The following is a 21,144-nucleotide window of genomic DNA, read 5'->3' as shown; positions in this document are numbered from 1 at the left end:
CAGCCAGATTGCAAATGGTGTAATAAAGGGAACACATTTTCCTATAAGGATGGAACCAGTGTGGTTGTGGGCTTTGTTGGTGGGTAGTTGAGTTTTGTTGTTATTGTTTCGTGGGGGACGGGGGAGGGGTGGGGGTTGGAGACCGAGACAGAAGGGGTTGTCAAGAATAAGGGACAAAAGGTTCAATTTGGTTGAGTCAGTTTCCAGCAGACTATTCCCTAACCAGGTCTCAGAACATGGAAGACCCCCCCACCACCATCCTAGACTCTGAACTTGTTTGCCCTAGCCACTGAACTTCCCAGTACTTCCCACTCTGAGGCGAGATAAACGCTGAATACCAGAGGAATCAAGCCACCCAAAATATGCTTATGGGGGAGAAAGTCTCCCACATCCCGTCCCCTGAGTCCCCCCCCCCACCGCCCCCCGTTCTCGGCTGTGGCCTCAACCCCTTGGAGATTTTTTTTTTTCTTTTTTTTCTTTTCTTTTTTTTTTTTTTTACCGGGCTGTAATTGGATTCAGGCTGAAACAACCACGTCCGCACCGGGAAAGGAGGGCATTGGGGCGGGGGCGGAGGAGAGGCTGTGGGAGAAGGGAGGGACCAGAGGAGAGAGCCAGAGAGGGCTCGCGATCCAGTTCGCCGACTAAGCAGAAGAAAGATCAAAAAACGAAGAAGAGAGGACAAGCAAACAGGCGCTTTCAAGAACAATCGCCTCATCTCCAAGTGGACAGCGCTCTAGGAATCCAAATTCAGTGCCTCCCGAAGACAAAGGCGCCCAAGGGAGTGGCGGCGCGACCCCAGGGCTTGGGCCCCGCCGCGGAGCCCGCACGGCCCGGCTGCTCGAACGGTCGCGGACCATGTCTCCCACCCCACGGCCCGCCCGCAGTCTGCTGCTCCCCCTGCTCGCGCTCGCCACTGCGCTCGCCTCCCTCAGCTCGGCCCAAAGCAGCTTCAGCCCCGAAGTAAGTGAGCTCCTCCGGCCCTGCCCGGAGGAGTCCTGCCGCCAGGAGGCGAGGCCGGGGGTCTCCAAGGGGACAGCCCCAATCGGAGAGGAGGGCTCTCGGGGTCTCTGCTGCTCGGGCCTGCAGGATCCCCTCCCTTTCCTTTCCCTCCTCATCTCCAAACTTCCGAGTCTATCCAACTTTGCCTCCTCCACCACCACTGCCGCCGCGCCGCCTCTTTCCCACTCCTTTCCTTGGAAGAACTTTACAGCCGGGCCCAATCCTTACCCTCCACAATTCCCCCGGGCTCTAAGCTCAGCTCTGGAACCAGTTAGGAGCCTGATAAATGTTTGGACTCCGCTCAGACCCCGTGCTGTCCTGGTTTCTTGTCATGTGCAAGAGTTTGTTGTTTCAACTTTCCAGCTCTCCTGCGCACTCCCGCCGGCGCTCAGCGGCGCGCGCGCGGCCAGGGAGGGTTCGCGGGACAGCACCGCGGCCCCGGCCCCCCACGCTGCGGCCGCGGCCCGCCTGCCTGCCGGCGGGGCCCTGCACCCATGCATCGCGCCCAGGTGGGGTCGCGGGTGGACGGTGGAGCGGCCTTGGCCCCCACCCATCCCCGCCTTCCCGAGAGGATGCCTGGAGCCCCGGCGTCGAGGGTCGCAGCGCTGGCGCCCTGGCCGCCTTTCCGTATACACAAAGCTCTCCTTGTAAGCAGGGGTTCGGCCGGGCTGCTGCCTTCTCCCCCGCCCCCTTCCCCACCGGCGCCTTTAGGCCCTTCTCGTTTTTTCGTTGTTTTTGTTAATTGTTTTTCTGTGTTAATTGCCCGGAGACGGGGAAGGGGGAGTTGCACGGGGGAGTGGGGAGAAGGCCCGGTCCCGGGCGCCTGCTCAGGTTGAGTAGGGCGCCCCTCCACACACACCCCATTCCTTGACGTTGGCCCACTGGACTGAGAGGAAGTCGCGTGGGAGTTGTCTGAGGAGGTTTTTCCTTTCTCTCTCTCTCCCTTTTATTTTGGGGTGAAGGTGGGAGACAGATTTGATCAGCTTCTTATTTTGGGACATCCCAACCCACTCAGCCCTGTGAGAGCCTGGGTGCCTGGGTGCGGTCAGGAGGGGCTGGGAAGGGCCCGAGAAGGGGGAGGGGATCTGAACTTGGCTTCCTCCGACCTTGTCCCGGCCCTGGTTCCACCCCTACAGGAAACTTCTCCAAAAAGAACACACTCTCTCTGTCCTGAAGGGATCTGAGGCTGAAATGAAAAGTGTGGCCCTAGAAATTGAGGGTGATCCGGAAGTGTGAAAAACCCTGGCACTGGCCAGGAAGAGGAGGCATCCTCTTTCCAAGCCTGGAGTTTCATCTGAGGCCTGAAAGAAGGGAGAGTACCCAGCAACAAAAGGAGCCTAGGCATCTGAGCAGCTGCCCACTGCCAACATTGCCTGCGCTGCCTTCGTCCTTCCCCTGCCCCACTAGGCCCCCTAAGGGAGGGGCGCAGCCTTGGCTCTGCTTTAAGTGGGTCATGGGCAGTCCCAGTGCCAGAACCACCATTTGCTTCTGGGCCATGGAGGGGTGGGAGGCAGAGGGAGGGAGGAGTAAGCCCAGAGAGAAAGGCTCCCATCCAGAGCCAGCTGGAGAGCCAAAGATTCCCCGCCATCCCCCCCTTCCCCACCTCCCTACTCTTAGGCCAGAAGTAGGACTGGTTCCTTTGACTTTCCTCTAGGAGAATACCTTGCACCACTCAGTTTTCCAGACAAAACCAACAGACAGAGTTCTTTGACCCAACATAGTTGCTCCCTCTCCAGGCCAATCTGGAGGGAGAGCTGAGGTGGCCCAGGTCTCAGGCAGCTGGGTTCCTCCTGCCAGGCCTCCATAATCCTGCACCAGCTCCAGGACAGCCCTCTCCTCCTCTTGGCCTGTCTGGCACTCGGCCCTTCCCCCACCCAGCCGCAGACACAAGAGTCTTCTCTTCTGTGGTTCCAACCTCATAGTCTCTGTGGTTCTTGCTTTGCTCAGAGCCTGCCCCTGTGAGGGAAGAAATCTAGGCCTGGGAGGAGGAGAGGGACAGAGGCACCTCCTTTCCAGGACTTGTAGCTCCCTTTTTTGACTAAGTCTCCACTTTTAACTATTGGGTATGGGGGGTGGAGGTTGTGGGTATGCATATTTAGACCTGCCTACCTTCCTGAAAGACTCATCAGGGAGAGGGTTTTATCCCAGAGCTCCTGGCTGTGGATTTTCCCCACCTCTGCCACCCTCTCTTCTGTCATCCTGCCCTAGAATTCCCCTAAGCTTTGCTCCCTGAGGGTTAAGGGGGTCTGCCCTCAGTCCTCCTGACCTATAGCTCCGCAGTAGGCGGCTTTCATCCATCCCCAAAGCTGAACTCCTAGCAGGGTTCATAAGCCTGAGGTGTGTCTACCATACAGGTGAGGCTAGGGGCAAAGGGAGTTTCGTGTATACATGGGCACAGGCCACAGCAGGTCTTCTACAGGCACTAGCTGTGACATCAGCCCGCACAGGTCAGGGCAAGCATACAGCTGCTGGGGAGAGTAGCCCAGGCCTGGAGCACCCTGCTCTGCTCTCCTCTGGTATATCAGAAGTTAAAATTCACTCCTTTCTCTACCCCTGAGGAGGGGCTCTCAGAGCCTGGTGGTGCTAGGGTTGCTCTGGCCAGGCCTGTTGGCTGGGGAAGAGCTGGGTTGTTTACATCTTGGGCCCTAACTCCATCATCCTTAAGAGATCACTTCCCAGAACCATGTTGCAATTCTAACCCCTACAGGCTCAGGTCCCCAGTCAGCTGCTCCTGAATCACCCCCAGCCCCTATGCAAGAGTACTGTTCCACTAGCAGGCCTGGCCCTGGATGTGAAGGGCCACGTGGAGATCCATCCCAATAACCTGGGGTGGAGGATACAGCACCTAACAACAGCAGCCTCAACCCCTCTGCACCCCAAGCTCTCATCCCAAGCAACTTTACAGCCCCTCTCTGGACTGCTTAAGAAGTGAAAGCTGGAGCAGGGACCAGCCTTCTAAGTAGTAAACCCCCACAGGAGAATCTAAGCATTCTCATATCCCATATATAACTTGGCTCATTTTACTTTTTAAGCTTTAGGAAAATACTCCATTGTTCTTACAATAAAGGCTGACTTTTTCCTCAACAAAGTTTTACAGTTCATGTACCTTTCAGTCAAACACCAAAAACCTAACTTTAAGGCAATACGCCAGCCTTTATATTATGAACAATTCACAACATACTTGTAATAAAATAGTCACCACGTCTCCACCCCCACTCCCATCTACCACCCCCTTTACTGAGAACCTTAAATGGGCATTTAGGTCCTAAACCCTTGGCCAGATGCTGCTTAGATGGGGAAGTGGCAGGATCCTGGTTCTGTGGCTACATCATACCTCTCATCACTTGGCAAAGGACCCAACTTCCCCTATCAGCAACAAGCCTCAGCCCTAGCTCCTTTTCTGCCATCCTTTATAAAAAGACCTCAGCTATGAGGGCCCTGGAGGCATGGGATCCCTCTCCTATGAGGGCCTCTTGCGAGGCCCAAGAGCAGCGCCTCTCAGCCTCTCCCCATTCCACCCATCATGGGCACAATCAAAGGGGACATGCCGTACTTAAAAGAACACTGACACAGAAGAAGAAAGTGCTAGAAGGAACCTTGGTTCTGAGAAAACATCTGAGAACTCAATTAAACCACCAGAGCTCCCATCCTCAAGACAGCTACAGCCAAAGTCCAGAGCTGGGGCTCTCCACTCTTGTCTGAGCCCAAAGCTCCAAGAGGACAAGCCATACTGGGGCCTGGGCCAGGGTTCAGGTCCAGCCTGGGAATTCCTCCAGGCCCACCGCCAGAGCTGGGCTGGGAACTCATTGCCCATTTTTCACCAAGCCGAGGGTGCATGCCAGGTACCATGAGGAGCCAGAGGCTCCCCTTGGGCCAGGTGGGAGTGCTCTAAGCCACATCTCTTTCCCTACAGGCCTGGCTGCAGCAGTATGGCTACCTGCCCCCTGGGGACCTGCGTACCCACACACAGCGCTCACCCCAGTCACTCTCAGCTGCCATCGCTGCCATGCAGAGGTTCTATGGTCTGCGAGTGACAGGCAAGGCTGATGCAGACACCATGAAGTAAGTGCTAGACCCTGGCAGGAATTCTGCCTAGCACCCACTGATCCAACACTGAGCACCAGAGAAATTGCTACCAGAATACCTGAGTCCTGCCCCCCATACCTCATCCCCACATGCTAATCCTGACTCTCCTATTCACCCTGACTTTCCCTACACTGACCCTGGGGCCAGACATTTCCTCACTCCTCTGAAGACCTTTCACTTTGATACACTATACTGACCTCAATCCTTACACCCTAATCTACGCCAGGGCCATGAAGCGTCCCCGCTGTGGTGTTCCAGACAAGTTTGGGGCTGAGATCAAGGCCAATGTTCGAAGGAAGCGCTATGCCATCCAGGGCCTCAAATGGCAGCATAACGAGATTACTTTCTGGTGAGTCCAACAGGCAAGTGGCCTTTCTCACATGGGATTACCCTTCCCTATCAGTGTGTTTACAGAGACTCAGAGGCCTCCTACTGTACTCACCTCTTCCTGGGATGCATCCTTGGGAGTGGGGAGGCAAATGACTATAAACCTGGAGGGGTTGCACAGCTTGTAGGGGGTGCACCCCAGGGCCAGAAAGCCGAAGCCTGAGGATCCCCTGAGTCCTTAGTACATGGGGCAGGGGCATTGTGAGGCAGCAGGAAGAGCTGGGTCAGCCAGAGGTGTCTGGGCAGTTCAGTCAGACCAGGGAGAGCACAGGGAAGGAGAATTTTGCCCCTTGAAATTCTAACATACTCTCATCCTCTCCCCACGTGACTGGACCTCAGCATCCAGAATTACACCCCCAAGGTAGGAGAGTATGCCACATTCGAGGCCATCCGCAAAGCATTCCGTGTGTGGGAGAGTGCCACACCGCTGCATTTCCGAGAGGTACCCTATGCCTACATCCGTGAGGGCCATGAGAAGCAGGCTGACATCATGATCTTCTTTGCTGAGGGCTTCCATGGAGACAGCACACCCTTTGATGGTGAAGGCGGCTTCCTCGCACATGCCTACTTCCCGGGCCCCAACATTGGAGGGGACACTCACTTTGACTCTGCTGAGCCCTGGACTGTCCGAAATGAGGATCTGAATGGTGAGCCCTGGGATTCTTATTCTGGGAAGAGTCAACAATCATTTGTACAGGGTTCCTGCCAAAACTTCACACACCAAAATCTCAGGGCTAAAAGGGACCACAAGGATCTCCGGGTCTGACTTCCAAGAAAAGCAGGAATCCAGTTTTGAACTACTTACATATGGTTCCTTCTCGCCTAATAATTGACTTCTAAGTCAAAGACTTCGAAGCATCCACATCGCCCACTTTTTCAGACAAATGTCATATCTAGTTCCTTGGAGAAACAGACTGAGATAGGGCCCTGGCTTCCCTTAACACACTAACACAAGTTTCCTGGGATTGGGATCCAGCCCCAGAGTACTTTCGTACCTCTACCCGAAAGAGCTGCGTGGCTTTGTGGCTCTTTGAGTGGAAAACATGGAAGGCAGGCTTGGGTGTGAAACCAAAGCCTCTGATGGGGAAGCTGGGAGTCTGAGGGAAGGGACCCAAGCTGCCATCATAGCCATCCCCATCCCTCTAGGGAATGACATCTTTCTGGTGGCTGTGCATGAGCTGGGCCATGCCCTAGGCCTCGAGCATTCCAATGATCCCTCGGCCATCATGGCACCCTTTTACCAGTGGATGGACACAGAGAACTTTGTGCTGCCTGATGATGACCGCCGGGGCATCCAACAACTTTATGGTAAATAATCCATACCGATCTTCTCCTTTCTCTCTGCTCCTTGTTCCTTCTTCATCTCTCTGACCTGCTCATTTCTTCCCTTCCCCTGTGCCCTACAGTCTCTCCACATCTCCCCTCCTGACTCTGCCTCCATCCATTCCACTTTTGAATCCACCTTTTCTATCCTATCTCAGCTGATTGCTTCAGCCTTCCCCAGAGGTCCACCAACACCTTTCCAAGGGTGTCGTCTGCCCATATGTCTACCTTTTCCTCTCCTTTTGCCACCAAGTCTGAAGTGCCTCTGTGTTCTCTGCCCCAGGGAGTGAATCAGCGCCCCCCACCAAGATGCCCCCTCAACCTAGGACCACCTCCAGGCCCTCTGTCCCTGATAAGCCCAAAAACCCCGCCTATGGGCCCAACATCTGTGACGGAAACTTTGACACCGTGGCTGTGCTCCGAGGGGAGATGTTTGTCTTCAAGGTGAGAAGAAGTGGGCTGGTTTGGGGGACAGAAGGGCTGTATGACTGGGAGACAGGGTGGAAACAGCAGGAGGAGGACTAAAAACTAAAACAGAGGCAGTGGGGGAACTTTGAGGACTGAGCCGGAGGACTAACTGACAAGACATAAAATGCTCTTCCCACCTCGACCTCCTCCCAGGAGCGCTGGTTCTGGCGGGTGAGGAATAACCAAGTGATGGATGGATACCCAATGCCCATCGGCCAGTTCTGGCGGGGCCTGCCTGCATCCATCAACACTGCCTACGAGAGGAAGGATGGCAAATTTGTCTTCTTCAAAGGTAACCAGACATTCTGCCTTAGTCTTTGGGTGTGGGGAATGTCTCCCTGGAGGAGCAGATTCCACTTGTCTCCTGCATAGACTTTAGAACCCAAGTGGGACCCAGAGCCTTCTGTCTCCTCCCCAGGAGACAAGCACTGGGTGTTTGATGAAGCTTCCCTGGAGCCTGGCTACCCCAAGCACATTAAGGAGCTGGGCCGAGGATTGCCTACTGACAAGATTGATGCCGCTCTCTTCTGGATGCCCAATGGAAAGACCTACTTCTTCCGGGGAAACAAGTAAAACCTGACCCCTTGACCCCAGGCCTCCCTCCTCAGGCACCAGCACCAGATTCCCTCTGTTCTGGAGGAAGGCCCACTCTTGGGATGTTTCCCTGGGGAAAGAGCTGGCTTCGCCTCTGTTGTTGCCTAGCAACAGGCAGCCTCCATTAGGTCCCGAGTGAGTGGGATGTGACCGGGTCACCATTTCAGACCTGGTCATTTGACGCCTCCTGCCCCCAGCACCGTACCTCCGCCCCAGCAGCTTGGCACTGTCATTAAGGGCTGCTGGTGGCTCCTTGCAGCCTGGGCCCTCCCTCCCACCCCCACCTTCCGCCACTTTCAGCTGCAGGCATTTATTACTGAAAACGCCTGTCCCCCGCCCTGTCCACAGCCACCCTTAGCTCACTAGTTAATTCAGTTCTGGGTCCTGATACCCTCTAAATTCATGCCCAGTGTCCAACCACTTCCCTTCCTCTCCTCTCTACCAGGTACTACCGTTTCAATGAAGAGCTCAGGGTAGTGGACAGCGAGTACCCCAAAAACATCAAGGTCTGGGAAGGAATCCCTGAGTCTCCCAGAGGGTCATTCATGGGCAGCGATGAAGGTGAGAGGGTCAAGGGCGGTATCTGTGAGGGGAGGATGGGAACAAGGAGTTAAGAGAGAGGAGGGAGAAAGATGAAGAGTATCATGAGAAAATCATGATAATAACAGTGGAGCCCTTGCCATGTGCCCGGCGCTGGGCTGAGTGCTTTCCACGTGTCAGACCCCTTTGTCCCCACCACTCCTCCAAACCTGGTACTAGACTTACCCCCATCTACAGCTGAGGAAACCGCTGCTCAACTGGCCCACACACTGACAGTTTCCTTCCACTCTTCCTTCTGGGTCTCCTCCTGGACGCCGCCCCACCTCTGTCTGTTTTGCCACGCTTCTTGCTGACTCCTGCAGTCTTCACGTACTTCTACAAGGGGAACAGTTACTGGAAATTCAACAACCAGAAGCTGAAGGTAGAGCCAGGCTACCCCAAGTCAGCCCTGCGGGACTGGATGGGCTGCCCATCAGAGGGCCGGCCAGATGAGGGGACTGAGGAGACGGAAGTGATCATCATCGAGGTGGACGAGGAGGGCAGCGGGGCAGTGAGCGCAGCCGCTGTGGTGCTGCCTGTGCTGCTGCTGCTCCTGGTGCTGGCAGTGGGCCTTGCAGTCTTCTTCTTCAGACGCCATGGAACCCCCAAGCGACTGCTCTATTGCCAGCGTTCCCTGCTAGACAAGGTCTGACCCCCATTGCCGCCCGCCCACTCCTACCACGTGGACTTTGCCTCTGAAGGCCAGTGGCAGCAGATGGTGGTGGGTGGGCTGCTCTAACCCATCCTGAGCCCCTTCCCCACCCCCACCTTCTTTCTCTGTCCCATGACTGGCCCCTCCCACCCTAAACCCTGGCATTGCTTCTTCCCTAGATGAGACCCCTGGCGGGGGTGGGGGGCTGAGCAAGGGCCACTGCTTCCAGTCCCTGCCCTTCAGGGGCCCCTGAGCTTGGTGTGTGTCCAGCCCCATCTGAATGTCTTGGCTCTGCACTTGAAGGCAGGACCCTCAGACCTCGCTGGTAAAGGTCAAATGGGGTCATCTGCTCCACTTCCATTTTCTGACATACCTTTAACCTCTGAACTCTGACCTCAGGAGGCTCTGGGCACTCCAGTCCCCAAAAGCCCCCAGGTGTACCCAGTTGACAGCCTCCCACCACTCTTTCTGGCTAAAAGGATTCTAACCTAGTGGGGGGAGATCCTGAGAGTGTGTAAGGGAGTGGGGGCTGCACAGCCACCCTAAGACCTTGAGAGGAAAACTCAGAGTCAGTCCTCTCCACAAAGATCTGCCTCTGCTCCACCTTCCCCCTAGAACTTCACCAAAGGAGCCTGAGCCATTAAGGAGTAAACTGAGGCCACAGAAACCCATGATAGCCCTACCCTCCCAATTGTTAGCCTTGGATGGGGATGTCAAGGTTGGAAGAGCTGAGACCAGAGGGTGCAGCTACCCAGGTGGGGTGGGGCCATGGGGAGAGACTCCATCTGGAGCCCTAGAAGTGAACCTGAAGGCCACAGAGAAAGAACCTTGCTCAAATGCCGGCAGCTGGGACAGGTGCCAGGAGCAGAGTAGTCAGAGGGGACACGATGGGACCAAAAGGAGGTGCAGCAGGAGTGGACATTTGGGGGCCAACCAGGACAGGCCAGCAGGGATACTGCAGGGCTGTGGCACCTAGGGGAGGGCACATTTTATTGGCGCTCTTAGGAAGGACTGGGAGAAAGGCACACCTGCTCCTATTGGTGCCTTCCCTCCAACCAGACAGCGTGGAGGGGAAGGTGAGGAGCCCAGAGAAAAGAGCAGAGATGGCACATCTGGGGACTGGCAACTGGCCCTTCAGGAGAGTAGCCATCTAGTTAGGGAGCTGAGGAGATTCCCAGCAGCCAGCAGTGCTGAGTCAGCCTGCCTCAGCTAGCCTTAGTGAGGGGGCAGGTGCCTGCATGTTTTTCAGTTTTCGGTCAGGTTAGCCCCTCACTTCCTGATGTCCCCTGCCTCTCAGCCCATTCTAACAATGTCCTGTCCCCCCTTACCTCCACCTAGCCGGCCCATTTGAAATCTCCTTCAGCCACCAAAGGTGGTCATGGTACTGGGGACTTGGGAGAGTGAGAGACCCTGCAGTGGGAATGAGAGAAGAGGGATGTCATGGGTGGGGGGGGGCACGGGGGGTGGGAGAAAAATGGGGTGAACGGTGCTGGCAGTTCGGCTAAATTTGTCTTGTTTGGGTTTTTGTTTTGTTTAATGTATATTTTTATTATAATTATTATATATGAATTCCCTTCAAATGGTTCCTTTTTGTTAACAAGGGGCATGGGGAGGGGTGGGGGTGGGGGGCAAAGGCATCCGACCCCAGGAACCTGCAGGGCGGGGCTGGGTCAATGCCCTGTAAGGACATTTTTGACCTTGTTCAACCTTTCCACGAAGAATAAATGGTGTTTCACATTCTTTGTGTGGCTGCAGTTATCTCATAGGATGAATGGGATGTGGCTACAGGGGAATGGAAAGGGGGAGGGGTGAGCTCCTGAGCGATGTTTCCATGAGATGGGGTTTGGTATTTTTCATAAAGGAATATATTTATTCTTGATGGACAAAAACATTTCGGGGGACCAGAGTTGGGGAGGAAGGCATAATCCATGGGGGCAGGGGAGTGGTCCACAGAGCCCAGCTGCTCTTTCCCAATCTGGCCTAAGAAGCCATCTTCGAAGCCCAGGACTGCAAAAGCAAGGGGAAGTGGTCAAGCTGAGGCAACTTGGAAAATCTTCCTAAATTCCATTGCCCTGTCCCATGATCCAGCCACAGACCCTCAGTTTCCTCAGTTCTCTTCCTTGCTGCTTGGGGGAATTCCCAGGGTCATATTCAGACCCAGGCTGGGCTCGGGGGCAGGCCCTCCACCTCAGCCCTCAGGATCTAGCCTCTTCCAGACCTGGAGCTTCACTGCTGGGGCAGAAGGAACATAGGGGGAAGGGAGGGTGCCCCATGGCCAATTAGGAGCAGCCTATCTGGTGAAAGAGGGATCTCGCTCCACTTGCCCAGGAAAGGCAGGATGGTCTGGTTGGAAGGGCAGAATAGCAAGGCTTTGTTCCCTTTCCTTAGAAACCGCTGCCCCAGACAGGGTTCCCAGGCTGCCGACCCACCCTTCCTCTGAAACTGGCCTGGAGAGAGGAATCTCTCAGTTGCTGAGTCAGCTCAGCTGGAAGGGAACAGCCCTCTTTCTCCCCCACCCTTTCCCTTCCTGCCTCAGCCCAGCCCACCAGGGCTCCAGCCCAGACCCCCTCCACCTAGGCCCTCCTCCAAGAGCCCTGGCCCCACCTAGGCCAGTCCTATCCAGCTGCTCTTGAGGGCTGCTCCGTGTGATTGCTTTGGCAGAAGGGGTACCCCACCTTCCTGCCAGCCAGAAACCCTGACCCTATGCCTGGCCTCCTGTGCCTCTTCTGCCAACAGCTGTTTGGCATGGCCTGTGTGTCTCAGTGGAGTTGGACACCACCTCCCTTCCACCCTCACCAGAGGAGATGGGGACCCTGAGAAGCCAACACGGGAAAGTTGGGGGGCATCTGGAGACGATGGGGCCCATGCGTGTGGCAAGGAGCTCAAAGATGAGCTCATGGCCCCTTTGTGTTTTTGTGGCCCACATCTGGAGGCAATTACAGATGTTATCCAGTGGGAGTTCTGCTAAACACAGCTGGAGCCAGTGGAGGAGGCTGGGGAAGGGGGACTGCCAGAGGGAAGAGGAGGGGGAGCCTCGGGCTCCCGTGGCTGGAGTGCGGTTTCCCCATCACGAGGAAATTGTTTGGCCCAGATTCTGGAATCACAAGATGCTCTCTGAAGCCAAGGGGGAGAGATGGGAATGGAGGACCAGGGAGAAAGGGGGAAGGGGTGGAAGAGGCTTCGCAAGCAGGAAGAATTGCGGGGTGGAGGCTGCAGGTCCCGTGCTGCCCTGGGCCTGAGGGATCCAGCCTAGTGAGGCTGCCTGGTGACTCTGGGAAGTGACTCGGTAATTGCCAAGCCCCAGCTGAGCAAACCAGGGGTCAAGCTGGGGTGAGGGGAGAGCCAAGAGCCCTGTGTCTCCTGAGAGATCTGCAAATGCGCTTTCACTGGCCCTACCCCTGCTTTGTCCACTGGGCCTGACCCAGCGTCTATCGTTCCAAGTTCCTTTATTCGAAAGCAGCACATGTGAGTTAGAGTGTCCAGGAGGGAGCCAAGGGGAATCTGCAAGGAGGTTTGGGCAGAACCCAGGGAATTGGACTCTGAGGAGACTAGACTGGAGGCAAGTGCTGAGGACAGCAGTGCTCTGCCCACCACTGCACCCTACATGTCTGGAGCAGGGAGCCATGGATTCCCCTGTCATTACTTCCTTCTCCAGGGCTCTTGCCACCAGCTGGGCCCATGCCTCCAAGGCTGCCAGCCAGGCGCTAGGTCAGCAGGATAAGAAGGGAAGATCCAAGTGGAGCTGGGAGCTCTAGAGGAGAGAGGACTGAGCAGAGTGAATTCCCCACACACATACTCTGGCCAGGTTTGCTGGCCCTTTATGGTCCCTCTCCCAGGGCCCTTTCTCCCCACAGTTTGACAGACCTCCCAGTCCTCTCTTTCCCCTCTATATCGCTATTTCCATTTCCAGCTAAGGGGAGGGGGTAAGAAACCAACATTTGCTGGGTCCCCGCAACACCCAGTGACACAGGTACTAACACTGCCCCCATTTTACAGATGCCATGAGGTCCAGACAAGACTAGCTCAAGGTCACAGCTCATTAGTCCAAAATTAAAACCCAGGTCTGTCTGTTTTTTTTTTTTTCTGCGTAAGCAGATTCTGACCATGTCTCTTGAGTGTCCCTTCCCATGTAGATCCCATGTAGCTGGGTATCTGCATGGTAGTGTGTGTTCTGGGGATTTATCAGCATACACTTGAGATTGCCCAATATTCCCTGTGGCATGGGTATTGAGGGTGAAAGAGGAGAAGGGCTCTGCCTCAGGAATCCACTTTGCCAGCAGTCACCTCCCTTCTTGGGGACAGGAACAGGCACTATGGGAGAAAAAAAGGAGACAGCAGGACTCACAAGCCAGAGGCACTGAGTAAGACAATGGAAGTCACTAGGAGAGGGATGGGGATGGTGAATGGCTATGGCAGAGGCTTAGTGGGGCAGGGAAGGCCTGTAAGGGCAGTTTCTATTCCCTAAGGCCCCAAAGAAACACCAGTCTAGGCTGTTCCATTGTCCTGCAGTCCCTGTACTGCATTCCTACTCGCTCCTCGAATCTGAATTCACCTCCTTTAAGAGATCAATTTCTGCACATCTAGCCTGGGGGTTTCTCCTTTCCTTCTTCAGATAGTCTTTGGAGAAAAGACAGAGAAGACCCAGAGGCAGCCTGCAAGGGGGGCTGGGCAGCTGGGGCCTGGAAGGGAGGCAGGCTTGACTGGCCAGAAGCCACCTTCCAAATGAGCTCACACACTTTCCACCCTGGCCCAGAGCCGATGGTTGAGTGTCTTCCAGGCCAGCCTTCCCCAGTCAGGCCCAGCCCCTTCTGTCCTCCCCTGTCCCTCACCAGTCCTGGACCCAGGAATTCCACAACAGGACAGGGCACCCCAGACCAGGGCTGTCACCACACCCCAAGGGAAAAGCTTCCTCTGCCTCCATGCTGAGGCCAGGCCCCCCAGGGCCCCTTATTCCTCCAATGGGCCCTTCATGGCTTAGAGGAGATTAGCTTCCTGCTCCTAAAAACCCACACCTGGGTAGGGAGGAGCAGTAGGGAGGACAATCCACACCATAGTGAATTGGCAGAAGGACTTCCTTTGAGTGCCTGAAGTAGCTCATTGACTCAGGGACCAAACCAGGTCTGGGAGCTGCCTCACCATGGGTCACATCCTACTCACTCACTCAATTTCCTGCTAGGGGCACTTCCTTGATTTAGGGCAGGATGGGGTCTGGGCTTGGCAAGGCCAGGCTGACCACAAAGCAGGAGAAAGACTGGTTCCTCCAAAGGCTTAGTGGATTCACACACACGCGACAGGCTCCAGCTCATTTTGATCCCGCCTGTGGTCAGAGACGTCACCCTTGCCCAGCTTCCAGAGACATGTAGCACCAGGCCAGAGAACAGGATCAATTCCCAAAAATGTTCTCTTTAGCCGCTCAGGGCCTGGCGTGGCTGCCCTTACCATATATTCTGGATCCAATAATATCTTTCTGAGGTTCTGTGAGTTAGTATATTCAGACATGACAATTTGTCTCCCTTTGGATTCCAAAAATACAGCCACTGCAAGTGGATCACACCGCCAGCCGGCCCTTGCCCTCCAAGGCACTGATGGTATCATTCTATAAAGGAATGATTATAATTTGTAATATTACTGACTCCATCACAGACACTGGACAAACACACATTATCCTTACTTTTCTTACAGAAGAGTAAGAGGGTGCTAGGCACACAGAAGCCCCTTAACTTAAAAGTTTGTCGACTTGCAAGTGAGGACTGTGATCTAGGTAAGTAAGCAGTAGTGGTTCTGAAAACATTAAATATTGTATACATATGTGCATAAGTATTGTATATACATAAGTAATGAATATATAAGCTAAAAAAGTCATTGAGCTGTACATTTAAGCTTAGTGCATTTTATTTCTGTAAACCCTATTTATTGTATATTTCACCTCAATCTCTAAAATGTTAAAAAAAGAAAGATAAAGAGGTTCATAATTCCAGAACCGCTACTTTTCACTACAGGCCTCCTCCTTATGTGCGGACCCTCCCCACCAGCCTGCGGCTAGAACCTAACCTGGAGAGCCCAGCAGAAGCATCTCTCTTTTCTACACCCCTCAAAGCTCCATGCTGTTGTCTCCTGTCTCTCTTCCACTCTTTTGGCTTGTGTGCCAGAGGTCTCCTATCCCATGCCTCCGCAAAATTGCATATAAGTTCCGGGTGGGCCCAAAGACCCACCCCACCCTGATTCAGGGTGCAGCCCCCTCTAAAGCGGACACTAGCCGGGCAGGTTTTTCAAGGTGGTAGCGCCCCCTTGTGCTGGGTGTTGGCACTGCAAACAAAGCCCGGAGAACTGAGAAAGCAGAGGCAAAACCAAACCCCCTTACCCCAGGGCCACAGATAACACCAGCCTGTCTCTCTCCCCTTTCCCCTTTCCACTTTCCATGTTTCAACACAGGACACCTGTACTTAAAGGGGTGGGGCTATGGGCGCGACAGGATGACAAGCTTTAGTCTTCCAGCTACTGAAAAGGAAACGTCAAAGTTTCCGTCTGCAGTCCCTGTGCGGGGGTTGGTGGGCAGCCCTCGAATAACTCCAAGGAGGAAGAGAGAGTGGACAGGAGGAAGTAAGGGAGACACTTGAGAGTCCTCTGTTCAGAGCTCCTATGAGTTGTCACACTGCCCCCCTGTGGATGCCTCAGACACTGATCACCACGAGATGCCTGTACCTTGGCCTCCTGGGTGCGGTTCTGCACTCCTAAATCTCAGAATGCTGTGACAGGAACTCCCTCTAGCCAAGGCAAGAGGGCCTCTGTAACTTCTTTAGCTAAGGCTTGGACATTTCTAAGACTATTTTATCTTAAAATGTGCCACTTTTCTGAGGCCTTCGGAGATCGTGCCCAGGCCTCCTGGGGGGACCTCTAACCTGTACCCATCCTCCTAAACTCATCCTCACCCTGGGGCCAAGAGAATCTTTTAATCTCAGCCTCGCACTTACAAAGTTCTGAAATTTTGTAATTAAAAAAAAAAAAACCTGTATATAGTTTTTGAATATTACTATATTATTATTTCATTTATGCTAAAAGTTTCACTTTTTAAATATAAACATTTTAAATATACTAAGTATTTTCAAAATCATCTTAGGATTTAATTTTGTGATACACCAGTGGCCCAAACAATGGACATGACCAAGGTCACTCTCAAACCTCCAAGGGGAGCCCCCACCCCCAAATCTCATTGGCTTCCAAAGCACGAGGAAACTTGTTCCCATATCCATATGGTAGGGACTTCAACTTCCTGATTCCCTTCAAACATAGTGGTTTCCCCATCTTAAAAAGCTCTCTCCTGAATACTGCTGCAGTCTTGAATGATTTCCCCAATTTTCCCCCTTTTATCTCAAGCCAAGGTTTTCTGAAAGCTGTCCGCATTCTTTCACCATCTATTTCTTTTTAATCCAATTTCTACATCTGTATCCCAACCCAGGATATCCAAGAATTTACCGAACTTGTTCCTTAAAAGACCTTCGTGACCACTTTCTTCCCAACCTAGGCTTTTTCCTCCTTTCACTTTCATTGGCCTCGTTTTAGCATCTAACACAACTTGCTTTCAGAATTTCCCTTTGCCCTTCTCTTCTGGGAAGTTATGCCATCCTGAAATCCACAAGTCATAGAGTTGTCAAGAAACCCTGACGGCCCAGGACAGGTGTCCCTCTGCATCAACCCTACCTGTATCCTCAGTTCTGTACCTTGAGCAATAAGTAGGCTGACTACCTTTATTTGCTCCATTAATTCCAGTTTCTGCCCTTCGGATTACATAGAATAAACAAATTCTTGTTTTACACTATAGCTCTTCAAATATTTGGATCTAGTTTTCATGTATTCACTCCCTCGTGAACGTTAAGCTTTTCTTTAGGTGGAAAAAAGCCTCTCTGGTTCCATCGACAACTTATCATATAACATGGCCTAGAGACCCTTCACCATTTCTATCACCCTCCTCTGAATTAATCCACTTTATCAGTCTTTTAAAACATAGCTTCCAGAACACAAGTGGCAGTATCACATAGTGTTAGGAAAAAGGGCTCTGAAGTGATACAATCTAGGTTTGAATCCAATCTTTACAATTACTAGTGGAGTGACCTTCAGCAAGTTATATAACCTCCCCAAGCTTCAATTTACCCATCTTTAAAATGGGGCTAATAATACAAAGGGTATTTGAGTGGATTAAAAGACATAATCTATGTGATGCCTATGACTGACAGTCATTGAGGATTGGTTCATTCAGCAAACATTTATTGAGTACCTATTTTGTGCCAGACATTGTTTTGGGCACTAGGGATACAGCAGTAAATGAATAGATCCCTGCCCCCATAAAACTTACATTCTTGTGAGAGGAGCAGGCAAGAACATAGTAAATGAGGAAAATAAACAATGTTAGATAGTAATAAGAATTTTCCAAATCTTTGAGTTCTGCATCCTTATTGGTTAACAATTCCACCTGTAAATCATTGAGAGAATCTTCTTCCATTTTACTATCAGCATTCAAAATAAAATAGGTGGCTTCTTCAACACTTTGCTTAGAAATTTCTTCAACCAAATATCCAGTTTCATTGCTCACAAGTTCTACCTTCCACAAAACACTTGGACATGAACACAGCCAAGCTCCTTGCCACATTCTAATAAGGATTGCCTTTCTTCCAGTTTCCAATACTCCTCAGCTCCATCTGAGATCTCCTCGGAATAACCTTTCCTGTCCATATTTCTACCAACATTCTATTCACTACCACATAGGTATTTTGCAAGAAAACTGAAGCTTGCTCTACAGCTCTTGTCTTCTTCTGAGCCCTTAGAAGAATAGCCCTTAACAGTCCATTCATGGCAGTATAGGCTTTCTCTAGCATGCAACTCCAAACTCTTCCAGCCTCTGCCCATTACCCAGTTCCAAAAACATTTCTACATTTTTTGGTATTTGTTACAGTAGCACCCTCACTTCTTAGAACCAAGTTTCTGTCTTAGTCTATTCAGAATGCTATAACAAAATACCACCAACTGGATAGCTTGTAAACGTGCTCAAAGGGCCAGCATGGTCACCGTATGGTGAGGTTCTTCTTCCTGGTTCATAGTCAGTGAATTTTGGGGGGACACAAACATTCAGGCCATAGCACCTTGGTTCCTGCACATGTTAATAGTTTGATCTAGAGCAAATTATCTAACCTATCTATGGCTATTTCCTCAATTATAAAATGAGGACACAAATAACACCTACTTCCTAGAGGTGTGGTGAAGATTAAATGAAATAATATATGTGAATTACTTAGAACAGTGCTTAGCATATGATGAGTACTCCATAAGATATATATTATAATTTTGAAATCCACACATTTGCCTATTTTTTATAATTCACTATTACACTGTTACTCATCATTCCACTATTATTACACTATTTTTTTATAATTCCTCAAAAATTTCCAAGAACGTCTTCATAGGCCCATTCCTAAAGGTATTTGATGGTCAAGGATGTGATTTATATGGACCCAGACATTTAAACTCACTAAACTAATTAAAGCTTAAATTCATTATAAGTACCTTCGTCTTCTTTAATTCCTTCCTCATCTTTTTTGCTTGAAGTCACTCTTATACATGTCTAGCACAGTGCCTTGCACTTAGAAGGCATTCTAATAAATATTTATAGAATAAAAGTTTGTTCTATCCTGGTGCCGTTTCTTCATGGTGATGATGATGATGATGATGATGATGATGACGACGACGACGATGATTGCTCTCAACAGCATAGGTCTCGATTTTATTTTTTTGCAAATTTGTTTATTCAACACCTAGACCATGGGCTCTCATCCTCCTTCTCTTGTCCCCCACAACTCTCCCAATCTCACTACCTTCTTCTCTGCTTCCTTTCCATATTCCCCAACCACTCACATGCCTGCTCCCACGTGTATTCCCTATGGCTCTCTGGCTTTTTAATTTATGTATCCGACCTCTCTTTCTAACTAGACTAAGCTCCTTGAAGCTAAAGTGAAGTATTAAGAGTTGGCGGTGTCAATGTAAGAAATGTCCAAACCTGTAGAGAATTTTAATGAGTTTATTTGAGCCAAATTGACAATTGTCAGGGAGCAAAATCTTAACGAATTAAGAAAATGCTACAGAGAATGGCAGTTTTACAGCTTATTTTATACATTAGACTCAAAGGAGATTTAAGGAGGGCTACATGACATCCATTGGTGGTAGATTAGGGGGTGAGAGAAAGCAAAGCAGGGAAATCTTTGAGACTAGATAAAAAGTAAAAGAGGAACACATACTTCTTTTACATTGGTGGGGACAGGAGAGTTAATAATTAACATTTACAGCACATAGAGATGGTATGCAGGAGACAAGAAAACCATGAGGGGTTCTGTGGTCTCCTGCTCTGGTGCATTGATTGGTTTGTGCCCTGAGGGGTCTGGAAAAAAGGGATTATTCTGACGTTTCAAGAGTCTGTGATCTCAGATGCAAAAAGATAATAATAGATGGGCTCAAGTAGGGTAAAGATTGAATTTGTCAAAAAAGCTACAGGCCCAGGATGTGACTATTGCCTGGACCTCTTTTTAGTTAGGAATTTTTATGTTCAGATCATCCCATGTGGTTATTTTCGGTCTCTGAGTTTGTAGGGCCCACCATGCCAGTCTCCTCTGAGTTTGTCAGGTTTAGTATATGGCCCCATTTTCCATCCACATAGGTATCAGCCAAGTACCTAGCTTGGAGAACACAGCCAGTATTCAACCAAAAGCTCCAGGATCGCTTTTAGGATTCAAATATTTTTAATTTCCCCCAACCTCTTTGCCCCTCTTCTCTTTGCTCAACATTCTCCTCCTACATTCAGGGTTCTAGTTCACCCCTCATTAATCCCAAGGGCTGTAGTGGGGAGCAAGGGCATGGATCCAAGTGGAAGAAGGGCCTTTTTATGACCAACTCTGTGGCTTCAGGCCCTGCCGAGATCCCAGTTTTGAACACATTAAAACCAATATCATTAACAGAAAACTGTTTTTTGCCATTGGTAGAGGGAGAGAGTAGTAAGGATCCACATGTACCTTTTGTCCAAAGCCAGGTCACCTAGGTTCAAATCCTTGTTTCGGCATTTATTAAATCCATGATCTTAAAATACTCAACCTGTGTCCAAGTTTCCTTATCTGTAAAATAGAAGTAACAATAATATCTACCTCATAAGATTGCTGAGCGAAATGAAAGATCAAACACTTGAATAGTGCTTAGATTTATGCCTGAAATGTGAAAAAAGCTCAAAAAGTACTGCTATTGTTTATTAATATCACCTATCAGTGACACAGAAATAGGTAACTCCAAGCCCACATAAATTAAAAATATCTCCTGTGACTAATAATAATAATTATCACCAGGTATGGAGCACTTCCTATATGTTCAATTTGCATTATCTCCCAAAAGGGTTGACAACCTCTCTAAGGAGGTAGTTAACACTATTATTATCCCTATTTTACAACTCAGAAGTACAGAGAGGTTAAGTAATTTTCTCAAGGTCACAAAGACAGCAAGTGGGGAAAGCACATTTATTCCTTTATTTACCATTTATTGAGTACATTTATTGCGTCGCAGCGGGAGAGAAGCTCTGTGGGTACAAAGGTAAACAGGAAATTTCTGTTTCCAGAGAAGAGGCGGGGCGGGGGCGGGAATGACGAGTAAACAAATAGTTATCGCGTGGTAATTTCTATAATAGAGGCTCACTACAAAAAGTATTACGGGATCTCAAACACTGGAACAAGAAAAGTACTGAGAGCTTAAGGATTCAAAGGAAAAACATTACAGTTACGGAATATGCAGTTATCCTTTGACAAACGTGTCCTGTAACAAACGTGTTTCACCGAAAGGACTAAACAAAGTGGAGTTAAAAGCAGAGGCTGAGCGCCTGGTCAGACAACAGATCTGACAAGTCTTGGCAGAGCCGGAAAGGGGTTAAGGCCCGCAGGTGGGCGGGGCACGCGCGCGCTGATGGGCAGGGGTGGGGCCAGGCTCGTCCCGCCCCCTCCTTCTGCCCGGGCTGCTCCAACCCCTAGGCTGGCCAG

General features: G+C 51.1%; 1 protein-coding gene across 1 annotated transcript; it reads left to right on the top strand.

Moving 5' to 3' along the window:
* The first annotated feature begins 629 nt into the window (after positions 1-629).
* On the top strand, positions 630-10,325 carry MMP14 (matrix metallopeptidase 14). Its single transcript, XM_016120619.2, has 10 exons — positions 630-960; positions 4,913-5,061; positions 5,312-5,434; positions 5,812-6,119; positions 6,619-6,780; positions 7,079-7,239; positions 7,417-7,555; positions 7,682-7,832; positions 8,303-8,418; positions 8,760-10,325. The coding sequence occupies exons 1-10, from the start codon at positions 856-858 to the stop codon at positions 9,086-9,088; spliced, it is 1,743 nt and encodes a 580-aa protein (XP_015976105.1). The 5' UTR covers positions 630-855; the 3' UTR covers positions 9,089-10,325.
* Positions 10,326-21,144: the final 10,819 nt, after the last annotated feature.

The sequence above is a fragment of the Rousettus aegyptiacus genome, unplaced genomic scaffold, assembly GCF_014176215.1.
Source record: "Rousettus aegyptiacus isolate mRouAeg1 unplaced genomic scaffold, mRouAeg1.p scaffold_m13_p_3, whole genome shotgun sequence".
NCBI lineage: Eukaryota > Metazoa > Chordata > Mammalia > Chiroptera > Pteropodidae > Rousettus > Rousettus aegyptiacus.
Note: the sequence above shows the minus strand (reverse complement) of the source record. Positions and strands in the feature narration are given on the sequence as shown.

Coding starts and splice junctions, on each gene's coding strand:
- MMP14 (XM_016120619.2), top strand. CDS start 856: ATGTCTCCCACCCCACGGCCCGCCCGCAGTCTGCTGCTCCCCCTGCTC. Junction 6,120..6,618: donor CCGAAATGAGGATCTGAATG/GTGAGCCCTGGG, acceptor CCATCCCTCTAG/GGAATGACATCTTTCTGGTG. Junction 8,419..8,759: donor ATTCATGGGCAGCGATGAAG/GTGAGAGGGTCA, acceptor TGACTCCTGCAG/TCTTCACGTACTTCTACAAG.